The sequence below is a fragment of the Oncorhynchus clarkii genome, chromosome 31 (genome assembly GCF_045791955.1).
Source record: "Oncorhynchus clarkii lewisi isolate Uvic-CL-2024 chromosome 31, UVic_Ocla_1.0, whole genome shotgun sequence".
NCBI classification, from domain to species: domain Eukaryota; kingdom Metazoa; phylum Chordata; class Actinopteri; order Salmoniformes; family Salmonidae; genus Oncorhynchus; species Oncorhynchus clarkii.
The window spans coordinates 366,050-393,238 of record NC_092177.1 but is presented as its reverse complement, the minus strand read 5'-3'; the positions used below and the strand labels follow the sequence as shown (position 1 = coordinate 393,238).

Genomic DNA, 27,189 nt, shown 5'->3' with positions numbered 1-27,189 from the left:
ACATCCCAAGGAGCACTGTGCAAGCGATAATATTGAAATGGAAGGAGTATCAGACCACTGCAAATCTACCAAGACCTGGCCGTCCCTCTAAACTTTCAGCTCATACAAGGAGAAGACTGATCAGAGATGCAGCCAAGAGGCCCATGATCACTCTGGATGAACTGCAGAGATCTACAGCTGAGGTGGGAGACTCTGTCCATAGGACAACAATCAGTCGTATATTGCACAAATCTGGCCTTTATGGAAGAATGGCAAGAAGAAAGCCATTTCTTAAAGATATCCATAAAAAGTGTCGTTTAAAGTTTGCCACAAGCCACCTGGGAGACACACCAAACATGTGGAAGAAGGTGCTCTGGTCAGATGAAACCAAAATTGAACTTTTTGGCAACAATGCAAAACGTTATGTTTGGCGTAAAAGCAACACAGCTGAACACACCATCCCCACTGTCAAACATGGTGGTGGCAGCATCATGGTTTGGGCCTGCTTTTCTTCAGCAGGGACAGGGAAGATGGTTAAAATTGATGGGAAGATGGATGGAGCCAAATACAGGACCGTTCTGGAAGAAAACCTGATGGAGTCTGCAAAAGACCTGAGACTGGGACGGAGATTTGTCTTCCAACAAGACAATGATCCAAAACATAAAGCAAAATCTACAATGGAATGGTTCAAAAATAAACATATCCAGGTGTTAGAATGGCCAAGTCAAAGTCCAGACCTGAATCCAATCAAGAATCTGTGGAAAGAACTGAAAACTGCTGTTCACAAATGCTCTCCATCCAACCTCACTGAGCTCGAGCTGTTTTGCAAGGAGGAATGGGAAAAAATGTCAGTCTCTCGATGTGCAAAACTGATAGAGACATACCCCAAGCGACTTACAGCTGTAATCGCAGCAAAAGGTGGCACTACAAAGTATTAACTCAAGGGGGCCGAATACTTTCGCAAGGCACTGTATATATACCACGTCTATCACCACGTCTATCTATCACCACGTCTATATATCACCACGTCTATATATCACCACATCTATATATACCACGTCTATCTATCACCACGTCTATATATCACCACGTCTATCTATCACCACGTCTATCTATCACCACGTCTATATATCACCACGTCTATCTATCACCACGTCTATCTATCACCACGTCTATATATCACCACGTCTATCACCATGTCTATCACCACGTCTATCTATCACCACGTCTATCTATCACCACGTCTATCTATCACCACGTCTATATATCACCACGTCTATCACCATGTCTATCACCACATCTATATATCACCACGTCTATCTATCACCACTTCTATCACCACATCTATATATCACCATGTCTATCTATCACCACGTCTATCACCACATCTATATATCACCACGTCTATCTATCACCACCTCTATATATCACCACGTCTATCACCACGTCTATCACCACATCTATATATCACCATGTCTATCTTTCACCACGTCTATCACCACGTCTATCACCATATCTATCTATCACCACGTCTATATATCACCACATCTATATATCACCACGTCTATATATCACCACGTCTATATATCACCACATCTATATATCACCACGTCTATCACCACGTCTATATATCACCACATCTATATATCACCACGTCTATATATCACCACGTCTATATATCACCACATCTATCACCACGTCTATCACCATGTCTATCTATCACCACTTCTATTTCAATGGGTACTGCTCACACCCCTCTTGTTGGCGGAGAGAAAGTAAAGCTTAGTGTGTGTGTGACAGGGTCAGAGGATGTGTGTGTGTGATGCTCCCATCCATACATCCTGTTGTTAGTCCAAACATCACTCCTCTCCTCACACACACCTAGAAATACCTCTCTCTCTCTCTCTCACACACACACACACACACACACACACACACACACACACACACACACACACACACACACACACACACACACACACACACACACACACACACACACACACACACACCTAGAAATACCTCTCTCTCTCTCTCTCTTTTTCTCTGCTTTCTCTCTCTCTCTCTCTTTTTCTCTGCTTTCTCTCTCTCTCTCTTTTTCTCTGCTTTCTCTCTCTCTCTCTCTCTTTTTCTCTGCTTTCTCTCTCTCTCTCTTTCTCTGCTTTCTCTCTCTCTCACACACACACACACACACACACACACACACACACACACACACACACACACACACACACACACACACACACACACACACACACACACACACACACACACACACACACACACACAGGGTTGTATGTAATTCTCTCAGTCTGGGTTGTGTGTAATTCTCTCAGTCTGGGTTGTGTGTAATTATTTCAGGCTGGGTTGTGTGTAATTCTCTCAGGCTGGGTTGTGTGTAATTATTTCAGGCTGGGTTGTGTGTAATTATTTCAGGCTGGGTTGTGTGTAATTATTTCAGGCTGGGTTGTGTGTAATTATTTCAGGCTGGGTTGTGTGTAATTATTTCAGGCTGGGTTGTGTGTAATTATTTCAGGCTGGGTTGTGTGTAATTATTTCAGGCTGGGTTGTGTGTAATTATTTCAGGCTGGGTTGCGTGTACTGTATATACAGGTGTGTTCTTACATGCGGTGGGTGCTGTTGAGGCCACAGGGGCTCCATCTCCTCCACTGCCAGGTGATGTTGGGGGCGGGACGTCCGTACCCTGTACAGGTGAGGGTCTGGCTGCTTCCACGGCGATATGGGCTAGATGGTGCCGCTATTTCCTTCTCATGGATCTGAGGGGGAACTGAGGGGGGGGGTAAAGCGACGAGGAGAGGGGAGAATGGTGGGGAGGAAGGGGAGTGAAAGGGAAGGTAGAGTGACGAGGGAGACTCTAATCAATGTATCAGACTTCAAATAAATACAGCACCAGTCAAAAGTATGGACACACCTTCTCATTCAACAGTTTTTCTACATTGTAGAATAATAGTAAAGACATCAAAACTATTAAATAACACAACTACACCGCTGAGAGTGTGAGTTCAACTACACAGCTGAGAATGTGTGTTCAACTACACCGCTGAGAGTGTTGGTGATGGTTACCGTTGACGATGAGTGTGATGGTTATTGGTGATGGTTACCGTTGACGATGAGTGTGATGGTTATGGTGATGGTTACCGTTGACGATGAGTGTGATGTTTTGGTGATGGTTACCGTTGACGATGAGGGTGATGGTTGTGGTGATGGTTACCGTTGACAATGAGTGTGATGGTTAAAGGTGATAGTTACCGTTGACGATGAGTGTGATGGTGATTCTCCTCTCCAGCAAGGCCGCGGTGTTCTTGAGGAGGACGGTGTAGTTCCCAGCATCCTCAGGGTGAACGTCTCTGATCTCTAAGTTATAGTGCTGATGGAGACGCATCCTGTTGAACTCTGGACGACGGCTGATCAACTTATCACCTTTATACCTGAGAGAACATCCAAACAAAAAGGAATACAAAGTTGAAATATATTTCGGAAAATGTTGTAGCAAAAGTATTATTAAATACATACACCAGAAACAGGGTACACTTTGGGACTTGTCAGATCGATATCAGCAAGGTAAAATAGCTAACTGCAGCAAAATAGCTTGCTAGCTGATTGGCTAAACACAGAATGTCAGCAACAAACCTAGTTCTGAAAGAGGAATTAAGAGGGTGTCCTAGCAACAAACCTAGTTCTGAAAGAGGAATTTAGAGGGCGTCCTAGCAACAAACCTAGTTCTGAAAGAGGAATTTAGAGGGCGTCCTAGCAACAAACCTAGTTCTGAAAGAGGAATTTAGAGGGCGTCCTAGCAACAAACCTAGTTCTGAAAGAGGAATTTAGAGGGCGTCCTAGCGACAAACCTAGATCTGAAAGTGGAATTTAGAGGGCGTCCTAGCAACAAACCTAGTTCTGAAAGAGGAATTAGAGGGTGTCCTAGCAACAAACCTAGTTCTGAAAGAGGAATTAGAGAGTGTCCTAGCGACAAACCTAGATCTGAAAGTGGAATTTATAGGGCGTCCTAGCAACAAACCTAGTTCTGAAAGAGGAATTAGAGGGTGTCCTAGCGACAAACCTAGTTCAACATTATAAAGATTAAGTCTATGGGGGCGCTATTTCAATATTGGATAAAAAAAACGTGCCCGTTTTAAGCGCAATATTTTGTCACGAAAAGATGCTCGACTATGCATATAATTGACAGCTTTGGAAAGAAAACAGTCTGACGTTTCCAACACTGCAAAGATATTATCTGTGAGTGCCACAGAACTCATGCTACAGGCGAAACCAAGATGAAACTTCAAGCAGGAAATGAGCAGAATTTCTGAGGCTCTGTTTTCCATTGTCTCCTTATATGGCTGTGAATGCAGCAGGAACGAGCCTGCCCTTTCTGTCGTTTCTTCAAGATGTCTGCAGCATTGTGACGTATTTGTAGGCATATCATTGGAAGATTGGCCATAAGAGACTACATTTTCCAGGGGTCCGCCCGTTGTCCTTTGTCTAAATTGGTGCGTAATCTTCAGCTGCGGGCATTTTCTCCTGGGATTCAGAACAGAAAGCACACTTCCCCGAACGATATATCATCAAAGAGATATGTGAAAAACACCTTGAGGATTGGTTCTAAACAACGTTTGCCATGTTTCAGTCGATATTATGGAGTTAATTTGGAAAAAAGTTCGGCGTTTTGATGACTGGATTTTCGGGGTTTTTTGGTAGCCAAACGTGATGCACCAAACGGAGCGATTTCTCCTGAACAAATAATCTTTCAGGAAAAACTGAACATTTGCTATCTAACAGAGTCTCCTCATTGAAAACATCTGAAGTTCTTCAAAGGTAAATTATTTTATTTGAATGCTTTTCTGGTTTTTGTGAAAATGTTGCCTGCTGAATGCTAACGCTAACGCTAACGCTAATGCTAAATGCTACGCTAGCTAGCTACTGTTACACAAATGATTGTTTTCCTATGGTTGAGAAGCATATTTTGAAAATCTGAGATGACAGTGTTGTTAACAAAAGGCTAAGCTTGAGAGCTAGCATATTTATTTAATTTCATTTGCGATTTTCATGAATAGTTAACGTTGTGTTATGGTAATGAGCTTGAGGCTGTATTCACGATCCCGGATCCGGGATGGCTAAGTGCTAGAGGTTAATGTTCCATATCAGATAGTTAATGTTCCATATCAGATAGTTAATGTTCCATATCAGATAGTTAATGTTCCATGGCAGATAGTTAATGTTCCATATCAGATAGTTAATGTTCCATGGCAGATAGTTAATGTTCCATATCAGAGAGTTAATGTTCCATGGCAGATAGTTAATGTTCCATATAGTTAATGTTCCATATCAGATAGTTAATGTTCCATATCAGATAGTTAATGTTCCATGGCAGATAGTTAATGTTCCATGGCAGATAGTTAATGTTCCATATCAGATAGTTAATGTTCCATATCAGATAGTTAATGTTCCAATGCAGATAGTTAATGTTCCATATAGTTAATGTTCCATATCAGATAGTTAATGTTCCATATCAGATAGTTAATGTTCCATGGCAGATAGTTAATGTTCCATGGCAGATAGTTAATGTTCCATATCAGATAGTTAATGTTCCATATCAGATAGTTAATGTTCCATATAGTTAATGTTCCATGGCAGATAGTTAATGTTCCATATCAGATAGTTAATGTTCCAGATAGTTAATGTTCCATGGCAGATAGTTAATGTTCCATATCAGATAGTTAATGTTCCAGATAGTTAATGTTCCATGGCAGATAGTTAATGTTCCATATCAGATAGTTAATGTTCCATGGCAGATAGTTAATGTTCCATATCAGATAGTTAATGTTCCATGGCAGATAGTTAATGTTCCATGGCAGATAGTTAATGTTCCATATCAGATAGTTAATGTTCCATATCAGATAGTTAATGTTCCATATAGTTAATGTTCCATGGCAGATAGTTAATGTTCCATATAGTTAATGTTCCATATCAGATAGTTAATGTTCCATATCAGATAGTTAATGTTCCATATCAGATAGTTAATGTTCCATGGCAGATAGTTAATGTTCCATGGCAGATAGTTAATGTTCCATATCAGATAGTTAATGTTCCAGATAGTTAATGTTCCATATCAGATAGTTAATGTTCCATGGCAGATAGTTAATGTTCCATGGCAGATAGTTAATGTTCCATATCAGATAGTTAATGTTCCATATCAGATAGTTAATGTTCCATGGCAGATAGTTAATGTTCCATATAGTTAATGTTCCATATCAGATAGTTAATGTTCCATATCAGATAGTTAATGTTCCATGGCAGATAGTTAATGTTCCATGGCAGATAGTTAATGTTCCATATCAGATAGTTAATGTTCCATGGCAGATAGTTAATGTTCCATGGCAGATAGTTAATGTTCCATGGCAGATAGTTAATGTTCCATGGCAGATAGTTAATGTTCCATGGCAGATAGTTAATGTTCCATGGCAGATAGTTAATGTTTCATGGCAGATAGTTAATGTTCCATATCAGATAGTTAATGTTCCATATCAGATAGTTAATGTTCCATATCAGATAGTTAATGTTCCAGATAGTTAATGTTCCATGGCAGATAGTTAATGTTCCATATCAGATAGTTAATGTTCCAGATAGTTAATGTTCCATATCAGATAGTTAATGTTCCATATCAGATAGTTAATGTTCCATATCAGATAGTTAATGTTCCATGGCAGATAGTTAATGTTCCAGATAGTTAATGTTCCATGGCAGATAGTTAATGTTCCATATCAGATAGTTAATGTTCCATGGCAGATAGTTAATGTTCCATATCAGATAGTTAATGTTCCATGGCAGATAGTTAATGTTCCATGGCAGATAGTTAATGTTCCATATCAGATAGTTAATGTTCCATATCAGATAGTTAATGTTCCATATAGTTAATGTTCCATGGCAGATAGTTAATGTTCCATATAGTTAATGTTCCATATCAGATAGTTAATGTTCCATATCAGATAGTTAATGTTCCATATCAGATAGTTAATGTTCCATGGCAGATAGTTAATGTTCCATGGCAGATAGTTAATGTTCCATATCAGATAGTTAATGTTCCAGATAGTTAATGTTCCATATCAGATAGTTAATGTTCCATGGCAGATAGTTAATGTTCCATGGCAGATAGTTAATGTTCCATATCAGATAGTTAATGTTCCATATCAGATAGTTAATGTTCCATGGCAGATAGTTAATGTTCCATATAGTTAATGTTCCATATCAGATAGTTAATGTTCCATATCAGATAGTTAATGTTCCATGGCAGATAGTTAATGTTCCATGGCAGATAGTTAATGTTCCATATCAGATAGTTAATGTTCCATGGCAGATAGTTAATGTTCCATGGCAGATAGTTAATGTTCCATGGCAGATAGTTAATGTTCCATATCAGATAGTTAATGTTCCATGGCAGATAGTTAATGTTCCATGGCAGATAGTTAATGTTTCATGGCAGATAGTTAATGTTCCATATCAGATAGTTAATGTTCCATATCAGATAGTTAATGTTCCATATCAGATAGTTAATGTTCCAGATAGTTAATGTTCCATGGCAGATAGTTAATGTTCCATATCAGATAGTTAATGTTCCAGATAGTTAATGTTCCATATCAGATAGTTAATGTTCCATATCAGATAGTTAATGTTCCATATCAGATAGTTAATGTTCCATGGCAGATAGTTAATGTTCCATATCAGATAGTTAATGTTCCATGGCAGATAGTTAATGTTCCATGGCAGATAGTTAATGTTCCATATCAGATAGTTAATGTTCCATATCAGATAGTTAATGTTCCATATCAGATAGTTAATGTTCCATATCAGATAGTTAATGTTCCATGGCAGATAGTTAATGTTCCATGGCAGATAGTTAATGTTCCATGGCAGATAGTTAACCATGCCAGATGGTCTTACCACTGTATGTCAGGTCTGGGGAATGCTGACACCTTGGCTAACAGTTTAAAGGACTTCTGTCCTGATGTTGCCTCGACGACCGGGCTGCTCCTGTAGTCTAGGCTGATGAATGGCTTCTCTGCAACAGGACACACACACACACACACACACACACACACACACACACACACACACACACACGTACGTACAAACACGTACGTACAAACACGTACGTACAAACACGTACGTACACACACGGACACACACACACACAAACACACACACACACACACGTACATACAAACACGTATGTGCGTACACACACACACACACACACACACACACACACACACACACACACACACACACACACACACACACACACACACACACACACACACACACACACGCAAACATAGGAGGGCAAACATTAGCAGAGGAGGTTTGATGAAACCTACTTGTGTAATAAGAAACCAGAGACCGAAGGACTTAGGAAATGTCTCTTATTACCTAGGCTTTAGCTCAGTGGGCTTAACGCAGTCTTTTGGCCCGGTTTTCAAACCTAGTTCTTACCGTGCACTATGACTTGAGTTGCCAGATCCATTTTTTTCTCCACAGTGATGGCAGAGCAGGTGTATGTGCCGGTGTCGGTGACGTTGACACTTTGGATGGTCAGGATGCTGACGGCCTCCGTGAACCGAGAGAGAGAATTACGCTTGTGCACTATGCCCACTGTACTGTTCATCTAGAGGTGTGAGAGAGAGAGAGAGATACAGAGAGAGATACAGAGAGAGATACAGAGAGAGAGAGAGAGATACAGAGATAGAGGGAGAGAGAGAGAGAGATACAGAGATAGAGGGAGAGGGAGAGAGAGAGAGGGGCAGGGGGTTAGAGAGAGAGGGGGATTTATAGAGAGGGGGGATTTGGAGAGAGAGAGGGGGGTTTAGAGAGGGGGCGATTTAGAGAGGGGGGGATTTATAGAGAGAGAGAGGGGGGGATTTAGAGAGAGGGGGGGATTTAGAGAGAGAGGGGGGATTTAGAGAGAGAGGGGGATTTAGAGAGAGGGGGGGATTTAGAGAGAGAGAGAGGGGGGGATTTAGAGAGAGGGGGGGATTTAGAGAGAGAAGGGGGATTTAGAGAGAGAGGGGGGTTTAGAGAGGGGGCGATTTAGAGAGGGGGGGATTTATAGAGAGAGAGAGGGGGGATTTAGAGAGAGGGGGGGATTTAGAGAGAGAGGGGGGATTTAGAGAGAGAGGGGGGTTTAGAGAGGGGGCGATTTAGAGAGGGGGGGATTTATAGAGAGAGAGAGGGGGGGATTTAGAGAGAGGGGGGATTTAGAGAGAGAGGGGGGATTTAGAGAGAGAGAGGGGGGATTTAGAGAGCGAGGGGGGGTTAGAGAGAGAGAGAGAGAAAGAGTGGGAGCGAGAGAGGGGGATGGAAAAGGAGAGGGCGAGAGAGAGGGCGAAAGAGGGCGAGAGAAAGTGAGAGGGAGAGAGAGAGCAGAGATAATGTAACATTTGAAATGTCTTTATTCTTTTGAACTTCTGTGAGTGTAATGTTTACTGTACATTTTTTTATTGCTCATTTCACTTTTGTTTATTATCTACTTCACTTTACTGGGAAACGTGTTTCCTCAATGACCGGTGCCGCTACATATGTTTTCCATGCCAATAAAGCCCTTAAATTGACATTTTTATTTAATTGAGAGAGAGTTACAGATAGGGAAAAAGAGAGAGAGAAAGAGTGTGAGGTAGACCGTGAGAGAGGATAGAGAGAGAGAGAGAGACTGAGAAATTTAAAGACATAAACAAGACAGTCTATACTCATCTTTCCATCTATTAACCTAGTTCCTCTTAATCCAGGCTAAAATAGGAGCATGTAATGAAATGCCCATCTCTTGTTTCAGTGAATTAACTTAATCTGAGCTGCGGCTATACCGATCTCTTGCCATAGGTTCTGGTCCACCCCCCCGCCATAGGTTCTGGTCCCCCCCCCCCAAAAAAAACATTGACTTAAATCTAGGTAAAGTGTACAACCTGCTCTTTTCTCTTCCGTACCTGTTTTCCAGGATAGGACCACCGGAACTCGACAAACATGCCAAACTCTACCGTGGCATTACAGTTGAGCGTCAGGGCCTCCCCCATGATCAGCTCCACCGAGTCCTCTGGATACAGCTTGACGTCGTAGAGCTGACTTCCTGTCGGGGGGGGGGGGGGGGGGGGGGGGGGTGAGGACAGTTACCATGACAGCACCATAGTGACAAACAGAGCTGGCCCAGAGAAGTTGAGTCTCTTTGGCCCACACCATGTCCCTGGGCCTCTGGCTCCGTTCCATTACTTTTAACTCACATCCTTCCTTTCTCTCTTCCTTGAAGTAGTCACTTGAAGAAAATGACCTATCTACCAACATTGGGTCAGTGACAGTTGCATAGGTTTACACCTATCCAGTCATTAGAGATCAGTGATTAATTCAACTAAGTGAGGAACGGTGGTTGAACTAAGTATTTGAACAAGGCTCAGGGCTGGAGTGGGCTGGCTCTGTCGACTCGAGGCTGAGCTGATCTGTTGAAATATCCACCTTTCCAACTGTCGTCACCTAATCAGCGCCCGACCAGGAGCTCTCTAATTGTGAAGCACAAGGTGAGGCTCTCTGCTCTTAATGGAACAAATGAGGACTCTAACATTCATACAGTATGGCCATCTCTAATGATATAGAGATATGTAGTATGGCCATCTCTAATGACATAGAGATATGCAGTATGGCCATCTCTAATGATATAGAGAGACATGCAGTATGGCCATCTCTAATGATATAGAGAGACATGCAGTATGGCCATCTCTAATGATATAGAGATATGCAGTATGGCCATCTCTAATGATATAGAGAGACATGCAGTATGGCCATCTCTAATGATATAGAGGCATGCAGTATGGCCATCTCTAATGATATAGAGAGACATGCAGTATGGCCATCTCTAATGATATAGAGATATGCAGTATGGCCATCTCTAATGATATAGAGAGACATGCAGTATGGCCATCTCTAATGATATAGAGACATGCAGTATGGCCATCTCTAATGATATAGAGAGACATGCAGTATGGCCATCTCTAATGATATAGAGATATGCAGTATGGCCATCTCTAATGATATAGAGAGACATGCAGTATGGCCATCTCTAATGATATAGAGAGACATGCAGTATGGCCATCTCTAATGATATAGAGAGACATGCAGTATGGCCATCTCTAATGATATAGAGATATGCAGTATGGACTGAGAGGAAATCCATCCCTGAAATAATTTAATTTAATTATGACTCTCATTTCCTATCAGTCATGAGGTCAAGAGACCCTTAGGTCTCTAGTTGTACTAGTAGTGTACACTAGATAGAGTGTGAGTTCTGTCAACCTGAGGGTGGAGAGGTCATATTTTTCATGTAGGGTGGCTGTGTACTAGGTAGTGTGTACTATGTAGTGCATAGTTACCTGTGAAGTGAACCACGTAGTGGGGAGAGCGGTACACTTTCCCCTGTAGTCCAGCTTGGCAGTACAATCCGAAGAGGAAAGGTCTGGAGTCTAAGGTTTGTCTAGGGATGGACCAGCCTCTTTTACTGTCCCACACCATCCCCTCATCCTCCAGGGGCATAGGTATCGTCTCCCACTATGGAGAGAGGAGAGGAGAGAGGGATGAGAGGGGGATGAGGAGAGGAGAGGGGGACGAGGAGAGGAGAGAGGGATGAGAGAGGAGAGGCGGACGAGGAGAGGAGAGAGGGATGAGAGGAGAGGGGGATGAGAGAGGAGAGGCGGGTGAGGAGAGGAGAGAGGGATGAGAGGAGAGGGGGACGAGGAGAGAGAAATGAGTGGGGGATGAGAGGGGAGAGGGGGATGAGAGGAGAGGGGGACAAGGAGAGAGGAATGAGAGGGGAGAAGGGGATGAGGGGAGAGGGGGATAAGGAGAGAGGAATGAGAGGGGAGAGTGGGATGAGAGGGGATAAAGGGATGAGAGGGGGAGAGGGATGAGGGGAGAGGGGGACAAGGAGAGAGGAATGAGAGTGGGATGAGAGGGGATAAAGGGATGAGAGGGGGATAAGAGGGGAGAGAGGGATGAGAGGAGATGGGGACAAGGAGAGAGGAATGAGAGGGGAGAGTGGGATGAGGGGAGAGGGGGACAAGGAGAGAGGAATGAGAGGGGAGAAGGGGATGAGGAGAGGAGAGAGATGAGAGGAGAGGGGGTCAAGGAGAGAGAAATGAGTGGGGGACGAGAGGGGAGAGAGGGATGAGAGGGGGGAGGGGGATGAGAGGGGAGAGGGTGATGAGGAGAGAGTGGGATGAGAGGGGAGAGGGGGATGAGAGGCGAGTATCTGGGATGAGAGGAGAGGGGGATGAGGAGAGAGGAATGAGATGGGGGATGAGGAGGAGAGAGAGATGAGAAGGGAGATGGGGATGAGAGGGGATAGAGGGGAGAGAGGAGGGAGAGTTGGATGAGAGGGGAGAGAGGAGAGAGGGATGAGAGTGGAGAAGGGGATGAGGAGAGGAGAGAGGAATGAGAGGGGGATGAGGAGAGAGGGATGAGAGGGGAGAGGGGGGTGAGGAGAGGGTTAATGGATGAAGAGGATGGCTATTGGGAAAATAAAGAGAATGGACGTGATTGGTGAAAAGAGGAGAGAGGAGAAGAGTACAGTAGAGGAGAGAGAGAGAGAGAGAGAGAGAGAGCCCTGCAATGCCAAGAGCTGAGCAAAGAAAAGAGTCCCCTCATCCAGCTGGTCCTGGGGCTGAGTTCACTAACCTGTTCTACTAACACACTGAAGCCTCAGTCCCATCATCCAGCTGGTCCTGGGGCTGAGTTCACTAACCTGTTCTACTAACACACTGAAGCCTCAGTCCCCTCATCCAGCTGGTCCTGAGTTCACTAACCTGTTCTACTAACACACTGAAGCCTCAGTCCCCTCATCCAGCTGGTCCTGGGGCTGAGTTCACTAACCTGTTCTACTAACACACTGAAGCCTCAGTCCCCTCATCCAGCTGGTCCTGGGGCTGAGTTCACTAACCTGTTCTACTAACACACTGAAGCCTCAGTCCCCTCATCCAGCTGGTCCTGGGGCTGAGTTCACTAACCTGTTCTACTAACACACTGAAGCCTCAGTCCCCTCATCCAGCTGGTCCTGGGGCTGAGTTCACTAACCTGTTCTCCTAACACACTGAAGCCTCAGTCCCCTCATCCAGCTGGTCCCGGGGCTGAGTTCACTAACCTGTTCTACTAACACACTGAAGTCTCAGTCCCCTCATCCAGCTGGTCCTGAGTTCACAAACCTGTTCTACTAACACACTGAAGCCTCAGTCCCCTCATCCAGCTGGTCCTGGGGCTGAGTTTACTAACCTGTTCTACTAACACACTGAAGCCTCAGTCCCCTCATCCAGCTGGTCCTGGGGCTGAGTTCACTAACCTGTTCTACTAACACACTGAAGGCTCAGTCCCCTCATCCAGCTGGTCCTGGGGCTGAGTTCACTAACCTGTTCTACTAACACACTGAAGCCTCAGGACCCTCATCCAGCTGGTCCTGAGTTCACTAACCTGTTCTACTAACACACTGAAGGCTCAGTCCCCTCATCCAGCTGGTCCTGGGGCTGAGTTCACTAACCTGTTCTACTAACACACTGAAGCCTCAGGACCCTCATCCAGCTGGTCCTGAGTTCACTAACCTGTTCTACTAACACACTGAAGCCTCAGTCCCCTCATCCAGCTGGTCCTAGGGCTGAGTTCACGAACCTGTTCTACTAACACACTGAAGCCTCAGGACCAGAACATTCAATCAATCAGAATAAACCAAATTACAACACAGTCAAAGCAATGGATCCCTCCATGCCCCACATAACAGAGCTTCGCCTTGCCTCAGTTCCCCTTAGCTGACGGGGCTCCCTCCACCTTCAGTCTAGTCTCTAGTGGCTGCATACCCTGCCCATCCCTGACCATCACAGAAACATCATCTGAATACACTACTGGTCAAACGTTTTACAACACCTACTCATTCTAAGGTTTTTCTGAATTTTTTACTATTTTCTACATTGTAGAATAATCGTGAAGACATGAAAACGATGAAATAACACATATGGAATCATGTAGTAACCAAAAAAGTGTTAAACAAATCAAAATATCATTCTTCAAATATTCTTCGAATAGCCACCCTTTGCCTTGATGACAGCTTTGCACACTCTTGGCATTTATGTGGGCACGCGAAGCTCTTATGCCCCAAACCCCCACACTCAAAGCACCGCAGACTATCTGTGGTGGCAAACCCCACGTAGAGCCCCTCCCCATGCCTCCCTTTAAAATGCACATTTAACTGTTGCTCATTGTTGTTCTGAAATATGAACATTTGCCTCAGGAACGAAACAACGAGCTTAACTGCATCTGCCTAAAAACCTGCCGACAGTACACGAAAACCGCTAACAAACTTACCAAAACGACTCAGCTCTTTCCTGATTTGATCATATGTAATGAACGGAGACAGGGTCACAACTACTACCCTTGTCGAAGGAGTCGAAAAAGGAGAAATCGGCAACAACACATCCCTTACAAATATTCCATTAGCAATCAGCCGACCCATAAAATGTACTCTTTTCATGAACACAAGCACAGCTTTGTTCATTCTGGTTACAGAATGTATAACTTCAGCTCCTACCTGTTCGCCGACCGCGAGCAGAACCTCCTCCACCTTAACTCCATTTTCAGGAACACATGCCGTATCGACCGCGTCTCCTCCGCTGTGAAGCCGTCGCACTGTTCAAACCCCAGGAAACTAAAACTCTGTCCACTTCCACCCTAACTTTGAACAAAAACTGTGGGTACTGCTAAACTAACAGTGCGTTAACCCTCCACCAACATTTTTTAAGAAAATACCAAAGAAAGAATCAAGAAAACACATGGCCTCTCAACTACAAAACACGCCCAGCATGCACTGAGAGAGAGAGAGACAGACAGAGACAGACAGACAGAGACAGAAGTGAAGGTACCAACCAGATAAAGTGTGACGTTGAGGTCGGGCACAGTGACTAGACAAGGTACTGTGATGTGAGTGGAAGATCTTGATATGAAGATGGTCTCCAGGTCCCCGTTGCTTCCTCTGTTTCTCCTGAGGAAAGGCTGCTCCAAATCTGGAGGAATGGAGACAGGACAGTCAAGGCAGTCAGAGGACAACGACAAAGATAATATACACGTTTAGAACGAAGACAATCAGTTGATCGTGATCGTTTGTGTTGCCGCTTGGCTGGAACAAAAGTCTTTACATACAACCCTTTGGGATTAATAAAATACTCATCTCATCTCACCAGTCCTCTGTGTATAAACAATATAACAGCATATATTTTTTCTTTTATTTTACCTTTATTTAACTAGTCAGTTAAAAATAACAAATTCTTGTTTCCAATGACGGCCTAGGAACAGTGGGTTAACTGCCTTGTTCAGGGGCAGAACGACAGATTTGTACCTTGTCAGCTCTGGGATTCGATATTTCGGTTATAAATCCAACCCTCCCCTACACTCTAACCACTAGGCTACCTGCCTCCCCTACACTCTAACCACTAGGCTACCTGCCTCCTCCACACTTTAACCACTAGGCTACCTGCCTCCCCTACACTCTAACCACTAGGCTACCTGCCTCCCCTACACTCCAACCACTAGGCTACCTGCCTCCCCTACACTCTAACCACTAGGCTACCTGCCTCCCCTACACTCTAACTACTAGGCTACCTGCCTCCCCTACACTCTAACCACTAGGCTACCTGCCGCCCCAATATTGCAATCTAGTAATTTGCTCCTAGCGCCACAGATAGAACAATGAGCCAGATGTTTCACACCGGATGTATAAATGTGAAGCATCCGGTTGGTGTTTCCTCTCACTACCAAATATGGTGCTGAGAGGAAGCCCAGTGGCCCAGTGGCTGGCAGAGGGAGAAGGTAAACTGACATTCTGATCATTTTCTCCTTGATGAAACATTTGAAATCAATACAGTTTTCTGTTCCCAGAACTAAAATCTGTTACGAACAAAGTTTTATGTTTTGACTTTACCCTTTGACAAATGTTTAAAAATTGCGTTGTTTAGGTCCACAGACGATGCATTCGCCATCACACTGCACACTGCCCTATCCCATCTGGATAATACCTATGTAAGAATGCTGTTCATCGACTACAGCTCGGCATTTAACACCATAGTACCCTCCAAACTCATCATCAAGCTGGAGACCCTGGGTCACAACCCTGCCCTGTGCAACTGGGTCCTGGACTTCCTGACGGGCCACGTCCAGGTGGCGAAGGTAGGAAACAACACCTCCACATCGCTGATCCTCAACACTGGGGCCCCACAAGGGTGCGTGCTCAGCCCCCTCCTGTACTCCCAGTTCACCCATGACTGCGTGGCCATGCACACCTCCAACTCAATCATCAAGTTTGCAGATGACACTACAGTAGTGGGCTTGATTACCAACAATGACAAGACTGCCTACAGGGAGGAGGTGAGGGCCCTTGGAGTGTGGTGTCAGGAAAACAACCTCTCACTCAACGTCAACAAAACAAAAGGAGATGATTTTGGACTTCAGGAAACAGCAGAGGGAGAACCCCCCCTCAATCTCATCGATGGGACAGTAGTGGTGAGGTGGAAAGTTTTAAGTTCCTCGGCGTACACATCACGGACAAACTGAAATGCTCCACCCACATAGACAGTGTGGTGAAGAAGGCACAACAGCGTCTCTTCAACCTCAGGAGGCTAAAGAAAATTGACTTGTCACCTAAAACCCTCACAAACTTTTAGAGATGCACAATTGAGAGCATCCTGTTGGGCTGTATCACCACCTGGTACGGCAACTGCTCCGCCCACAACCATAAGGCTCTCCAGAGGGTAGTGAGGTCTGGCACCACGCCACCTACACCACCACCACATAGCCCCTCTTTCGCCTGGGCAGTGGTCATATTTATTGGATGGAATAGAGAAAATATGCCACTACAATGCCAAAACGCGCCAATTGGCTCTCGTGCTTATCTATGTCCACCTCCTTGCTTTGTTCTGCCGACTATGATTAATTTGCTCCAATTGAAAACAACAGGCTGTAGTTTATCTTGGGTTAGTTATAAAAAAATATTTGCTCTCTCTACTTATCAAGGCAATACAACACAACAGAACAGCTCAACAAATAAACAGTTAGAAAACACAGGATCCTGATTGTCTTCATTAAACAGCAAGATAGTTTTACGTCAGGATATCGGTCTGATAGGTGAACGTGATCTATCTCTAAAAATCACTTTGATGTTTCCCGGTTTCTCTCTGTGTATGTTACTGGGACGTCATCTAGATTTCACAGACATTGTCTGCATCCAAACTGGCACCTACAGCCCTACGGACTTGAGGAGCTGGTAAAAATAAGGTGACTATAGAAAATAGTGTGAAGGAATGGATAGCTGCCGTTGAAAACAAATCATTTAGTGTGTTTTTTTTTTGTTGCACTGATCTTAACTTAATGTTTCCCCCATTGTGTCCATCGTCCTCCAGTACTGGTACTCTGTGTATATAGTCAGGTTACTCATTGACTCAGTACTGGTACTCTGTGTATATAGTCAGGTTACTCATTGACTCAGTACTGGTACTCTGTGTATGTAGTCAGGTTACTCATTGACTCAGTACTGGTACTCTGTGTATATAGTCAGGTTACTCATTGACTCAGTACTGGTACTCTGTGTATATAGTCAGGTTAGTCATTGACTCAGTACTGGTACTCTGTGTATATAGTCAGGTTACTCATTGACTAGGTACTGGTACTCTGTGTATATAGTCAGGTTAGTCATTGACTCAATACTGGTACTCTGTGTATATAGTCAGGTTACTCATTGACTCAGTACTGGTACTCTGTGTATATAGTCAGGTTACTCATTGACTCAGTACTGGTACTCTGTGTATATAGTCAGGTTAGTCATTGACTCAGTACTGGTACTCTGTGTATATAGTCAGGTTAGTCATTGACTCAGTACTGGTACTCTGTGTATATAGTCAGGTTCCTCATTGACTCAGTACTGGTACTCTGTGTATATAGTCAGGTTACTCATTGACTCAGTACTGGTACTCTGTGTATATAGTCAGGTTACACTTCCGGCGCCGACAGAGATGGCCGCCTCGCTTCGCGTTCCTAGGAAACTATGCAGTTTTTTGTTTTTTTACGTGTTATTTCTTACATTAGTACCCCAGGTCATCTTAGGTTTCATTACATACAGTCGAGAAGAACTACTGAATATAAGATCAGCATCAACTCACCATCAGTACGACCAAGAATATGTTTTTCGCGACGCGGATCCTGTGTTCTGCCTTACAAACAGGACAACGGAGTGGATCCTATGCAGCGACCCAAAAAAACGACTCCGAAAGAGAGGGAAACGAGGCGGTCTTCTGGTCAGACTCCGGAGACGGGCACAGCGCGCACCACTCCCTAGCATTCTTCTTGCCAATGTCCAGTCTCTTGACAACAAGGTTGATGAAATCCGAGCAAGGGTAGCATTCCAGAGGGACATCAGAGACTGTAACGTTCTTTGCTTCACGGAAACGTGGCTTACTGGAGAGACGCAATCCGAAGCGGTGCAGCCAACAGGTTTCTCCACGCATCGCGCAGACAGGAAAAAACATCTTTCTGGTAAAAAGAGGGGCGGGGGCGTATGCCTTATGACTAACGTGACATGGTGCGATGAAAGAAACATACAGGAACTCAAATCCTTCTGTTCACCTGATTTAGAATTCCTCACAATCAAATGTAGAACGCATTATCTACCAAGAGAATTCTCTTCGATTATAATCACAGCCGTATATATCCCCCCCCAAGCAGACAAATCGATGGCTCTGAACGAACTTTATTTAACTCTCTGCAAACTGGAAACAATTTATCCGGAGGCTGCATTCATTGTAGCTGGGGATTTTAACAAGGCTAATCTGAAAACAAGACTCCCCAAATTTTATCAGCATATCGATTGCGCAACCAGGGGAGGTAAGACCTTGGACCATTGTTACTCTAACTTCCGCGACGCATATAAGGCCCTGCCCCGCCCCCCTTTCGGAAAAGCTGACCACGACTCCATTTTGTTGATCCCTGCCTACAGACAGAAACTAAAACAAGAGGCTCCCACGCTGAGGTCTGTCCAACGCTGGTCCGACCAAGCTGACTCCACACTCCAAGACTGCTTCCATCATGTGGACTGGGAGATGTTTCGTATTGCGTCAGATAACAACATTGACGAATACGCTGATTCGGTGTGCGAGTTCATTAGAACGTGCGTTGAAGATGTCGTTCCCATAGCAACGATTAAAACATTCCCTAACCAGAAACCGTGGATTGATGGCAGCATTCGTGTGAAACTGAAAGCGCGAACCACTGCTTTTAATCAGGGCAAGGTGTCTGGTAACATGACCGAATACAAACAGTGCAGCTATTCCCTCCGCAAGGCTATCAAACAAGCTAAGCGCCAGTACAGAGACAAAGTAGAATCTCAATTCAACGGCTCAGACACAAGAGGCATGTGGCAGGGTCTACAGTCAATCACGGACTACAGGAAGAAACCCAGCCCAGTCACGGACCAGGATGTCTTGCTCCCAGGCAGACTAAATAACTTTTTTGCCCGCTTTGAGGACAATACAGTGCCACTGACACGGCCTGCAACGAAAACATGCGGTCTCTCCTTCACTGCAGCCGAGGTGAGTAAGACATTTAAACGTGTTAACCCTCGCAAGGCTGCAGGCCCAGATGGCATCCCCAGCCGCGCCCTCAGAGCATGCGCAGACCAGCTGGCCGGTGTGTTTACGGACATATTCAATCAATCCCTATACCAGTCTGCTGTTCCCACATGCTTCAAGAGGGCCACCATTGTTCCTGTTCCCAAGAAAGCTAAGGTAACTGAGCTAAATGACTACCGCCCCGTAGCACTCACATCCGTCATCATGAAGTGCTTTGAGAGACTAGTCAAGGACCATATCACCTCCACCCTACCTGACACCCTAGACCCACTCCAATTTGCTTACCGCCCAAATAGGTCCACAGACGATGCAATCTCAACCACACTGCACACTGCCCTAACCCATCTGGACAAGAGGAATACCTATGTGAGAATGCTGTTCATCGACTACAGCTCGGCATTCAACACCATAGTACCCTCCAAGCTCGTCATCAAGCTCGAGACCCTGGGTCTCGACCCCGCCCTGTGCAACTGGGTACTGGACTTCCTGACGGGCCGCCCCCAGGTGGTGAGGGTAGGCAACAACATCTCCTCCCCGCTGATCCTCAACACTGGGGCCCCACAAGGTTGCGTTCTGAGCCCTCTCCTGTACTCCCTGTTCACCCACGACTGCGTGGCCACGCACGCCTCCAACTCAATCATCAAGTTTGCGGACGACACAACAGTGGTAGGCTTGATTACCAACAACGATGAGACGGCCTACAGGGAGGAGGTGAGGGCCCTCGGAGTGTGGTGTCAGGAAAACAACCTCACACTCAACGTCAACAAAACTAAGGAGATGATTGTGGACTTCAGGAAACAGCAGAGGGAACACCCCCCTATCCACATCGATGGAACAGTAGTGGAGAGGGTAGCAAGTTTTAAGTTCCTCGGCATACACATCACAGACAAACTGAATTGGTCCACTCACACAGACAGCATCGTGAAGAAGGCGCAGCAGCGCCTCTTCAACCTCAGGAGGCTGAAGAAATTCGGCTTGTCACCAAAAGCACTCACAAACTTCTACAGATGCACAATCGAGAGCATCCTGGCGGGCTGTATCACCGCCTGGTATGGCAACTGCACCGCCCTCAACCGTAAGGCTCTCCAGAGGGTAGTGAGGTCTGCACAACGCATCACCGGGGGCAAACTACCTGCCCTCCAGGACACCTACACCACCCGATGTCACAGGAAGGCCATAAAGATCATCAAGGACATCAACCACCCGAGCCACTGCCTGTTCACCCCGCTATCATCCAGAAGGCGAGGTCAGTACAGGTGCATCAAAGCTGGGACCGAGAGACTGAAAAACAGCTTCTATCTCAAGGCCATCAGACTGTTAAACAGCCACCACTAACACTGAGTGGCTGCTGCCAACACACTGACACTGACTCAACTCCAGCCACTTCAATAATGGGAATTGATGGGAAATGATGTAAATATATCACTAGCCACTTTAAACAATGCTACCTTATATAAATGTTACTTACCCTACATTATTCATCTCATACGCATACGTATATACTGTACTCTATATCATCGACGGTATCCTTATGTAATACATGTATCACTAGCCACTTTATACTATACTATGCCACTTTGTTTACATACTCATCTCATTTGTACATACTGTACCCGATACCATCTACTGTATCTTGCCTATGCTGCTCTGTACCATCACTCATTCATATATCCTTATGTACATATTCTTTATCCCCTTACACTGTGTACAAGACAGTAGTTTTGGAATTGTTAGTTAGATTACTTGTTATTACTGCATTGTCGGAACTAGAAGCACAAGCATTTCGCTACACTCGCATTAACATCTGCTAACCATGTGTATGTGACAAATAAAATTTGATTTGATTTTTGAGGTTAGTCATTGACTCAGTACTGGTACTCTGTGTATATAGTCAGGTTACTCATTGACTCAGTACTGGTACTCTGTGTATATAGTCAGGTTACTCATTGACTCAGTACTGGTACTCTGTGTATATAGTCAGGTTAGTCATTGACTCAGTACTGGTACTCTGTGTATATAGTCAGGTTACTCATTGACTCAGTACTGGTACTCTGTGTATATAGTCAGGTTACTCATTGACTCAGTACTGGTACTCTGTGTATGTAGTCAGGTTACTCATTGACTCAGTACTGGTACTCTGTGTATATAGTCAGGTTACTCATTGACTCAGTACTGGTACTCTGTGTATATAGTCAGGTTACTCATTGACTCAGTACTGGTACTCTGTGTATATAGTCAGGTTACTCATTGACTCAGTACTGGTACTCTGTGTATATAGTCAGGTTAGTCATTGACTCAGTACTGGTACTCTGTGTATATAGTCAGGTTAGTCATTGACTCAGTACTGGTACTCTGTGTATATAGTCAGGTTACTCATTGACTCAGTACTGGTACTCTGTGTATATAGTCAGGTTACTCATTGACTCAGTACTGGTACTCTGTGTATATAGTCAGGTTACTCATTGACTCAGTACTGGTACTCTGTGTATATAGTCAGGTTAGTCATTGACTCAGTACTGGTACTCTGTGTATATAGTCAGGTTACTCATTGACTCAGTACTGGTACTCTGTGTATATAGCCAGGTTACTCAATGACTCAGTACTGGTACTCTGTGTATATAGTCAGGTTACTCATTGACTCAGTACTGGTACTCTGTGTATATAGTCAGGTTACTCATTGACTCAGTACTGGTACTCTGTGTATATAGTCAGGTTACTCATTGACTCAGTACTGGTACTCTGTGTATATAGTCAGGTTAGTCATTGACTCAGTACTGGTACTCTGTGTATATAGTCAGGTTACTCATTGACTCAGTACTGGTACTCTGTGTATATAGTCAGGTTACTCATTGACTCCGTACTGGTACTCTGTGTATATAGTCAGGTTACTCATTGACTCAGTACTGGTACTCTGTGTATATAGTCAGGTTACTCATTGACTCAGTACTGGTACTCTGTGTATATAGTCAGGATACTCATTGACTCAGTACTGGTACTCTGTGTATATAGTCAGGTTACTCATTGACTCAGTACTGGTACTCTGTGTATATAGTCAGGTTACTCATTGACTCAGTACTGGTATTCTGTGTATATAGTCAGGTTACTCATTGACTCAGTACTGGTACTCTGTGTATATAGTCAGGTTACTCATTGACTCAGTACTGGTACTCTGTGTATATAGTCAGGTTACTCATTGACTCAGTACTGGTACTCTGTGTATATAGTCAGGTTACTCATTGACTCAGTACTGGTACTCTGTGTATATAGTCAGGTTACTCATTGACTCAGTACTGGTACTCTGTGTATATAGTCAGGTTACTCATTGACTCAGTACTGGTACTCTGTGTATATAGTCAGGTTACTCATTGACTCAGTACTGGTACTCTGTGTATATAGTCAGGTTACTCATTGACTCAGTACTGGTACTCTGTGTATATAGCCAGGTTACTCATTGACTCAGTACTGGTACTCTGTGTATATAGTCAGGTTACTCATTGACTCAGTACTAGTACTCTGTGTATATAGTCAGGTTACTCATTGACTCAGTACTGGTACTCTGTGTATATAGTCAGGTTACTCATTGACTCAGTACTGGTACTCTGTGTATATAGTCAGGTTACTCATTGACTCAGTACTGGTACTCTGTGTATATAGTCAGGTTACTTATTGACTCAGTACTGGTACTCTGTGTATATAGTCAGGTTACTCATTGACTCAGTACTGGTACTCTGTGTATATAGCCAGGTTACTCACTGACTCAGTACTGGTACTCCGTGTATATAGTCAGGTTACTCATTGACTCAGTACTGGTACTCTGTGTATATAGTCAGGTTACTCATTGACTCAGTACTGGTACTCTGTGTATATAGTCAGGTTACTCATTGACTCAGTACTGGTACTCTGTGTATATAGTCAGGTTACTCATTGACTCAGTACTGGTACTCTGTGTATATAGTCAGGTTACTCATTGACTCAGTACTAAGAAGAGTTTATGTAATACCTTAGTATCTTGGCTTGTTTTAGTATCTGTGAGGGAGGAGGGGATGGAAGATACAATATAACCGAAGAAGAAGAGTTTATGTAATACTGAGAGATTAGAGCCGTAAGTCGTTACTCATCGATTTAATATGACTTTTATTAATGTTGTTCCTCTCTGCGTTGTTGGGGCCGTAAGAAAGCATTTCACATTTATTCTACACCTGTTGTTTACGAAGCATGTAACAAATCTAATTAGATTTTGACATTAGGGACAGTGTTTAGTTGTGGCCTAAAGTGTTGAGTGTAGTGTATATTGTTCACACAGCATGAGGCCTCAGCTGGACTTCACAGTCGTTTCTGTTACCAATTTACTATGATGATTTACCTGGTTGTTTACCAGCACTCAGACAGTAGTCATTACCTGAGAATAACATACTGCACCCCAAATGGAGCCCTATTCCCTACATAGTGCACTACTTTAGACCAGAGCCCTATTCCCTATATAGATCACAACTTTAGACCAGGGCCCTATTCCCTATTTAGTGCACTACTTTAGACCAGGGCCCTATTCCCTATATAGTACACTACTTTAGACCAGAGCCCTATTCCCTATATAGATCACTACAATAGACCAGAGCCCTATTCCCTATATAGTGCACTACTTTAGACCAGGGCCTTATTCCCTATATAGATCATTACTTTAGACCAGAGCCCTATTCCCTATATAGTGCACTACTTTAGAACAGAACAGGACAGAGCAGTCTACCCCCCACAGATCAGTCTACCCCCCACAGAGCAGTCTACCCCTCACAGAGCAGTCTACCCCCCACAGAGCAGTCTACCCCCCACAGAGCAGTCTACTCCCCACAGAGCAGTCTACCCCCCACAGAGCAGTCTGCACCCCACATAGCAGTCTACCCCCCACAGAGCAGTCTATCCCCCACAGAGCAGTCTACTCCCCACAGAGCAGTCTACCCCCCACAGAGCAGTCTACCCCCCACAGAGCAGTCTGCACCCCACAGAGCAGTCTGCACCCCACAGAGCAGTCTACTCCCTACAGAGCAGTCTACCCCCCACAGAGCAGTCTACCCCCCACAGAGCAGTCTACCCCCCACAGAGCAGTAGACCCCCCACAGAGCAGTCTACCCCCCACAGAGCAGTCTACCCCCCACCCCCCCGCTGTCTCTCTCTCTAGCTGTCTCTCTCTCTAGCTGTCTCTCTCTCTAGCTGTCTCTCTCCAGCTGTCTCTCTCTCTAGCTGTCTCTCTCTCTAGCTGTCTCTCTCTCTAGCTGTCTCTCTCTCTCTCTCTAGCTGTCTCTCTCTCTAGCTGTCTCTCTCTCTAGCTGTCTCTCTCTCTCTCTCTCGCTGTCTCTCTCTCTAGCTGTCTCTCTCTCTAGCTGTCTCTCTCTCTAGCTGTCTCTCTCTCTAGCTGTCTCTCTCTCTCTCTCTCTCTCCTTATATAGTTCTGTTCTTCCCCAGCAGCTCAGAGCAACCAGTTCCTGCCGCTGAAACAATGGTTGCAGTGTGTGGCCAAATACACAGATAGAGCTGAGAAAATACACACAGCCTAAATAGTTAAACAACTCAACAATAAATCACCCCAGGTATGAGGAGAGGGGTGTTATGATGTGAGGAGGGAGGGATGAGGGTCATGGCTGTGAGGAGAGGGGTGTTATGTTGTTAGGAGGATGAGAGATGAGGGTCATGGCTGTGAGGAGAGGGGTGTTATTGTTTGCGTCCCGAATGGCACCCTAAGGGGGCGAGGTGATGAGGTCCGGCAGGGTAATTGGAGCCACATGGTCCCACTTTTATCCTGCCGCCTGTTAGTTCTATTTTACTGCTCACTTCCTCTCCCCTCCTCTCCTCTTCTCTCCTCCCCCCTCCTCATCTCTCCTTTCCTCCCCCCTCCTCACCTCTCCTCTCCTCTCCTCTCTCCCCTTCTCATCTCTCCTCTCCCCCCTCCTCTCCTCCCCTCTCCTCTCTCCTCTCCTCTCCTCTCCTCTCCTCTCCTCTCTCCCCTTCTCATCTCTCCTCTCCCCTTCCCTTCCCTCTCACCTCTCCCATCCTCTCCTCCCCTCTCCTCACCTTTCCCATCTCCCCTACCTCTCCTCTCCCCTCCTCATCTCTCCTCTCCTCCTCCTCCTCTCCCCTTCCCCCTCTTCTCTCCTCTCCTCCCCTTTCCCCTCTCCTGTTCCCTCTCCCCTCCTCATCTCCTCTCCTCTCCTCTCCCCTCCTCATCTCTCCTCTCCCCTTCCTCTCCTCTCCTCTCCTCTCCTCTCCTCTCCTCTCCTCTCCTCTCCTCTCCTCTCCTCTCCTCTCCTCTCCTCTTATCCTGTAGCCTGTAGCCTGTTAGCTGTAATTTACTGCTGTTGGTTCATCTGGCTCTGATCAGCCTCCAGCAGAGACAAAATATACGCACCCCCAAAATGCCACCTCACTCCCCCCAAACTGTATGTTACCCTAGACTAGAGGACTAGAGGCTATTACCCTAGACTAGAGGCTATTACCATAGACTAGAGCCTGTTACCCTAGACTAGAGGACTAGAGGCTGTTAGCCTAGACTAGAGGACTAGAGGCTGTTAGCCTAGATTAGAGCCTGTTACCCTAGACTAGAGCCTGTTACCCAAGACTAGAGGACTAGAGGCTGTTACCATAGACTAGAGACTATTAAAATAGACTAGAGCCTGTTACCCTAGACTAGAGGACTAGAGGCTGTGACCCCAGACTAGAGCCTGTTACTCTAGACTAAGGACAAGAAGCTGTGACCCTAGACTAGAGCCTGTTACCCAAGACTAGAGGCTGTTACCCTAGACTAGAGCATGTTACCCAAGACTAGAGGACTAGAGGCTGTGACCCTAGACTAGAGCCTGTTACCCAAGACTAGAGGACTAGAGGCTGTGACCCTAGACTAGAGGCTGTGACCCTAGACTAGAGGATGTAACCCTGGACCAGAGGACTAGAGCCTGTTACCCAAGACTAGAGGACTAGAGGCTGTGACCCCAGACTAGAGCCTGTTACCCTAGACCAGAGGACTAGAGGCTGTTACCCTAGACTAGAGGCTATTACCATAGACTAGAGCCTGTTACCCAAGACTAGAGGACTAGAGGCTGTGACCCTAGACTAGAGGCTGTGGTTCACAGACTAGAGGCTGTTACCATAGACTCGAGAACTAGGACTAGAGGCTGTTACCCTAGAATAGAGGACTAGAGGCTGACCACAGGGTGACTAACAGACCACAGGGTGACTAACAGACCACAGGGTGACTAATGGACCACAGGGTGACTAACAGACCACAGGGTGACTAATGGACCACAGGGTGACTAACAGACCACAGGGTGACTAATTGACCACAGGGGGACTAACAGACCACAGGGGGACTAACAGACCACAGGGTGACTAATGGACCACAGGGTGACTAACAGACCACAGGGTGACTAATGGACCACAGGGTGACTAACAGACCACAGGGTGACTAATTGACCACAGGGGGACTAACAGACCACAGGGGGACTAACAGACCACAGGGTGACTAACA

The 27,189-nt window shown here is 45.1% G+C and overlaps 1 protein-coding gene across 1 annotated transcript in view; it reads right to left on the bottom strand.

Annotated features, from left to right (window-relative positions):
• LOC139390652 (fms related receptor tyrosine kinase 4) overlaps positions 1–27,189 on the bottom strand; it is a 229,918-nt gene that overhangs the window by 104,751 nt on the left and 97,978 nt on the right. The window contains exons 4-10 of the mRNA XM_071137920.1: positions 14,932–15,068; positions 11,403–11,577; positions 9,972–10,111; positions 8,488–8,659; positions 7,936–8,053; positions 3,250–3,428; positions 2,605–2,767 (exon numbers count right to left, since the gene is read on the bottom strand). Of these exons, the coding sequence (XP_070994021.1) occupies positions 2,605–2,767; positions 3,250–3,428; positions 7,936–8,053; positions 8,488–8,659; positions 9,972–10,111; positions 11,403–11,577; positions 14,932–15,068 (1,084 nt within the window). The remainder of the gene's footprint in view (positions 1–2,604; positions 2,768–3,249; positions 3,429–7,935; positions 8,054–8,487; positions 8,660–9,971; positions 10,112–11,402; positions 11,578–14,931; positions 15,069–27,189) is intronic.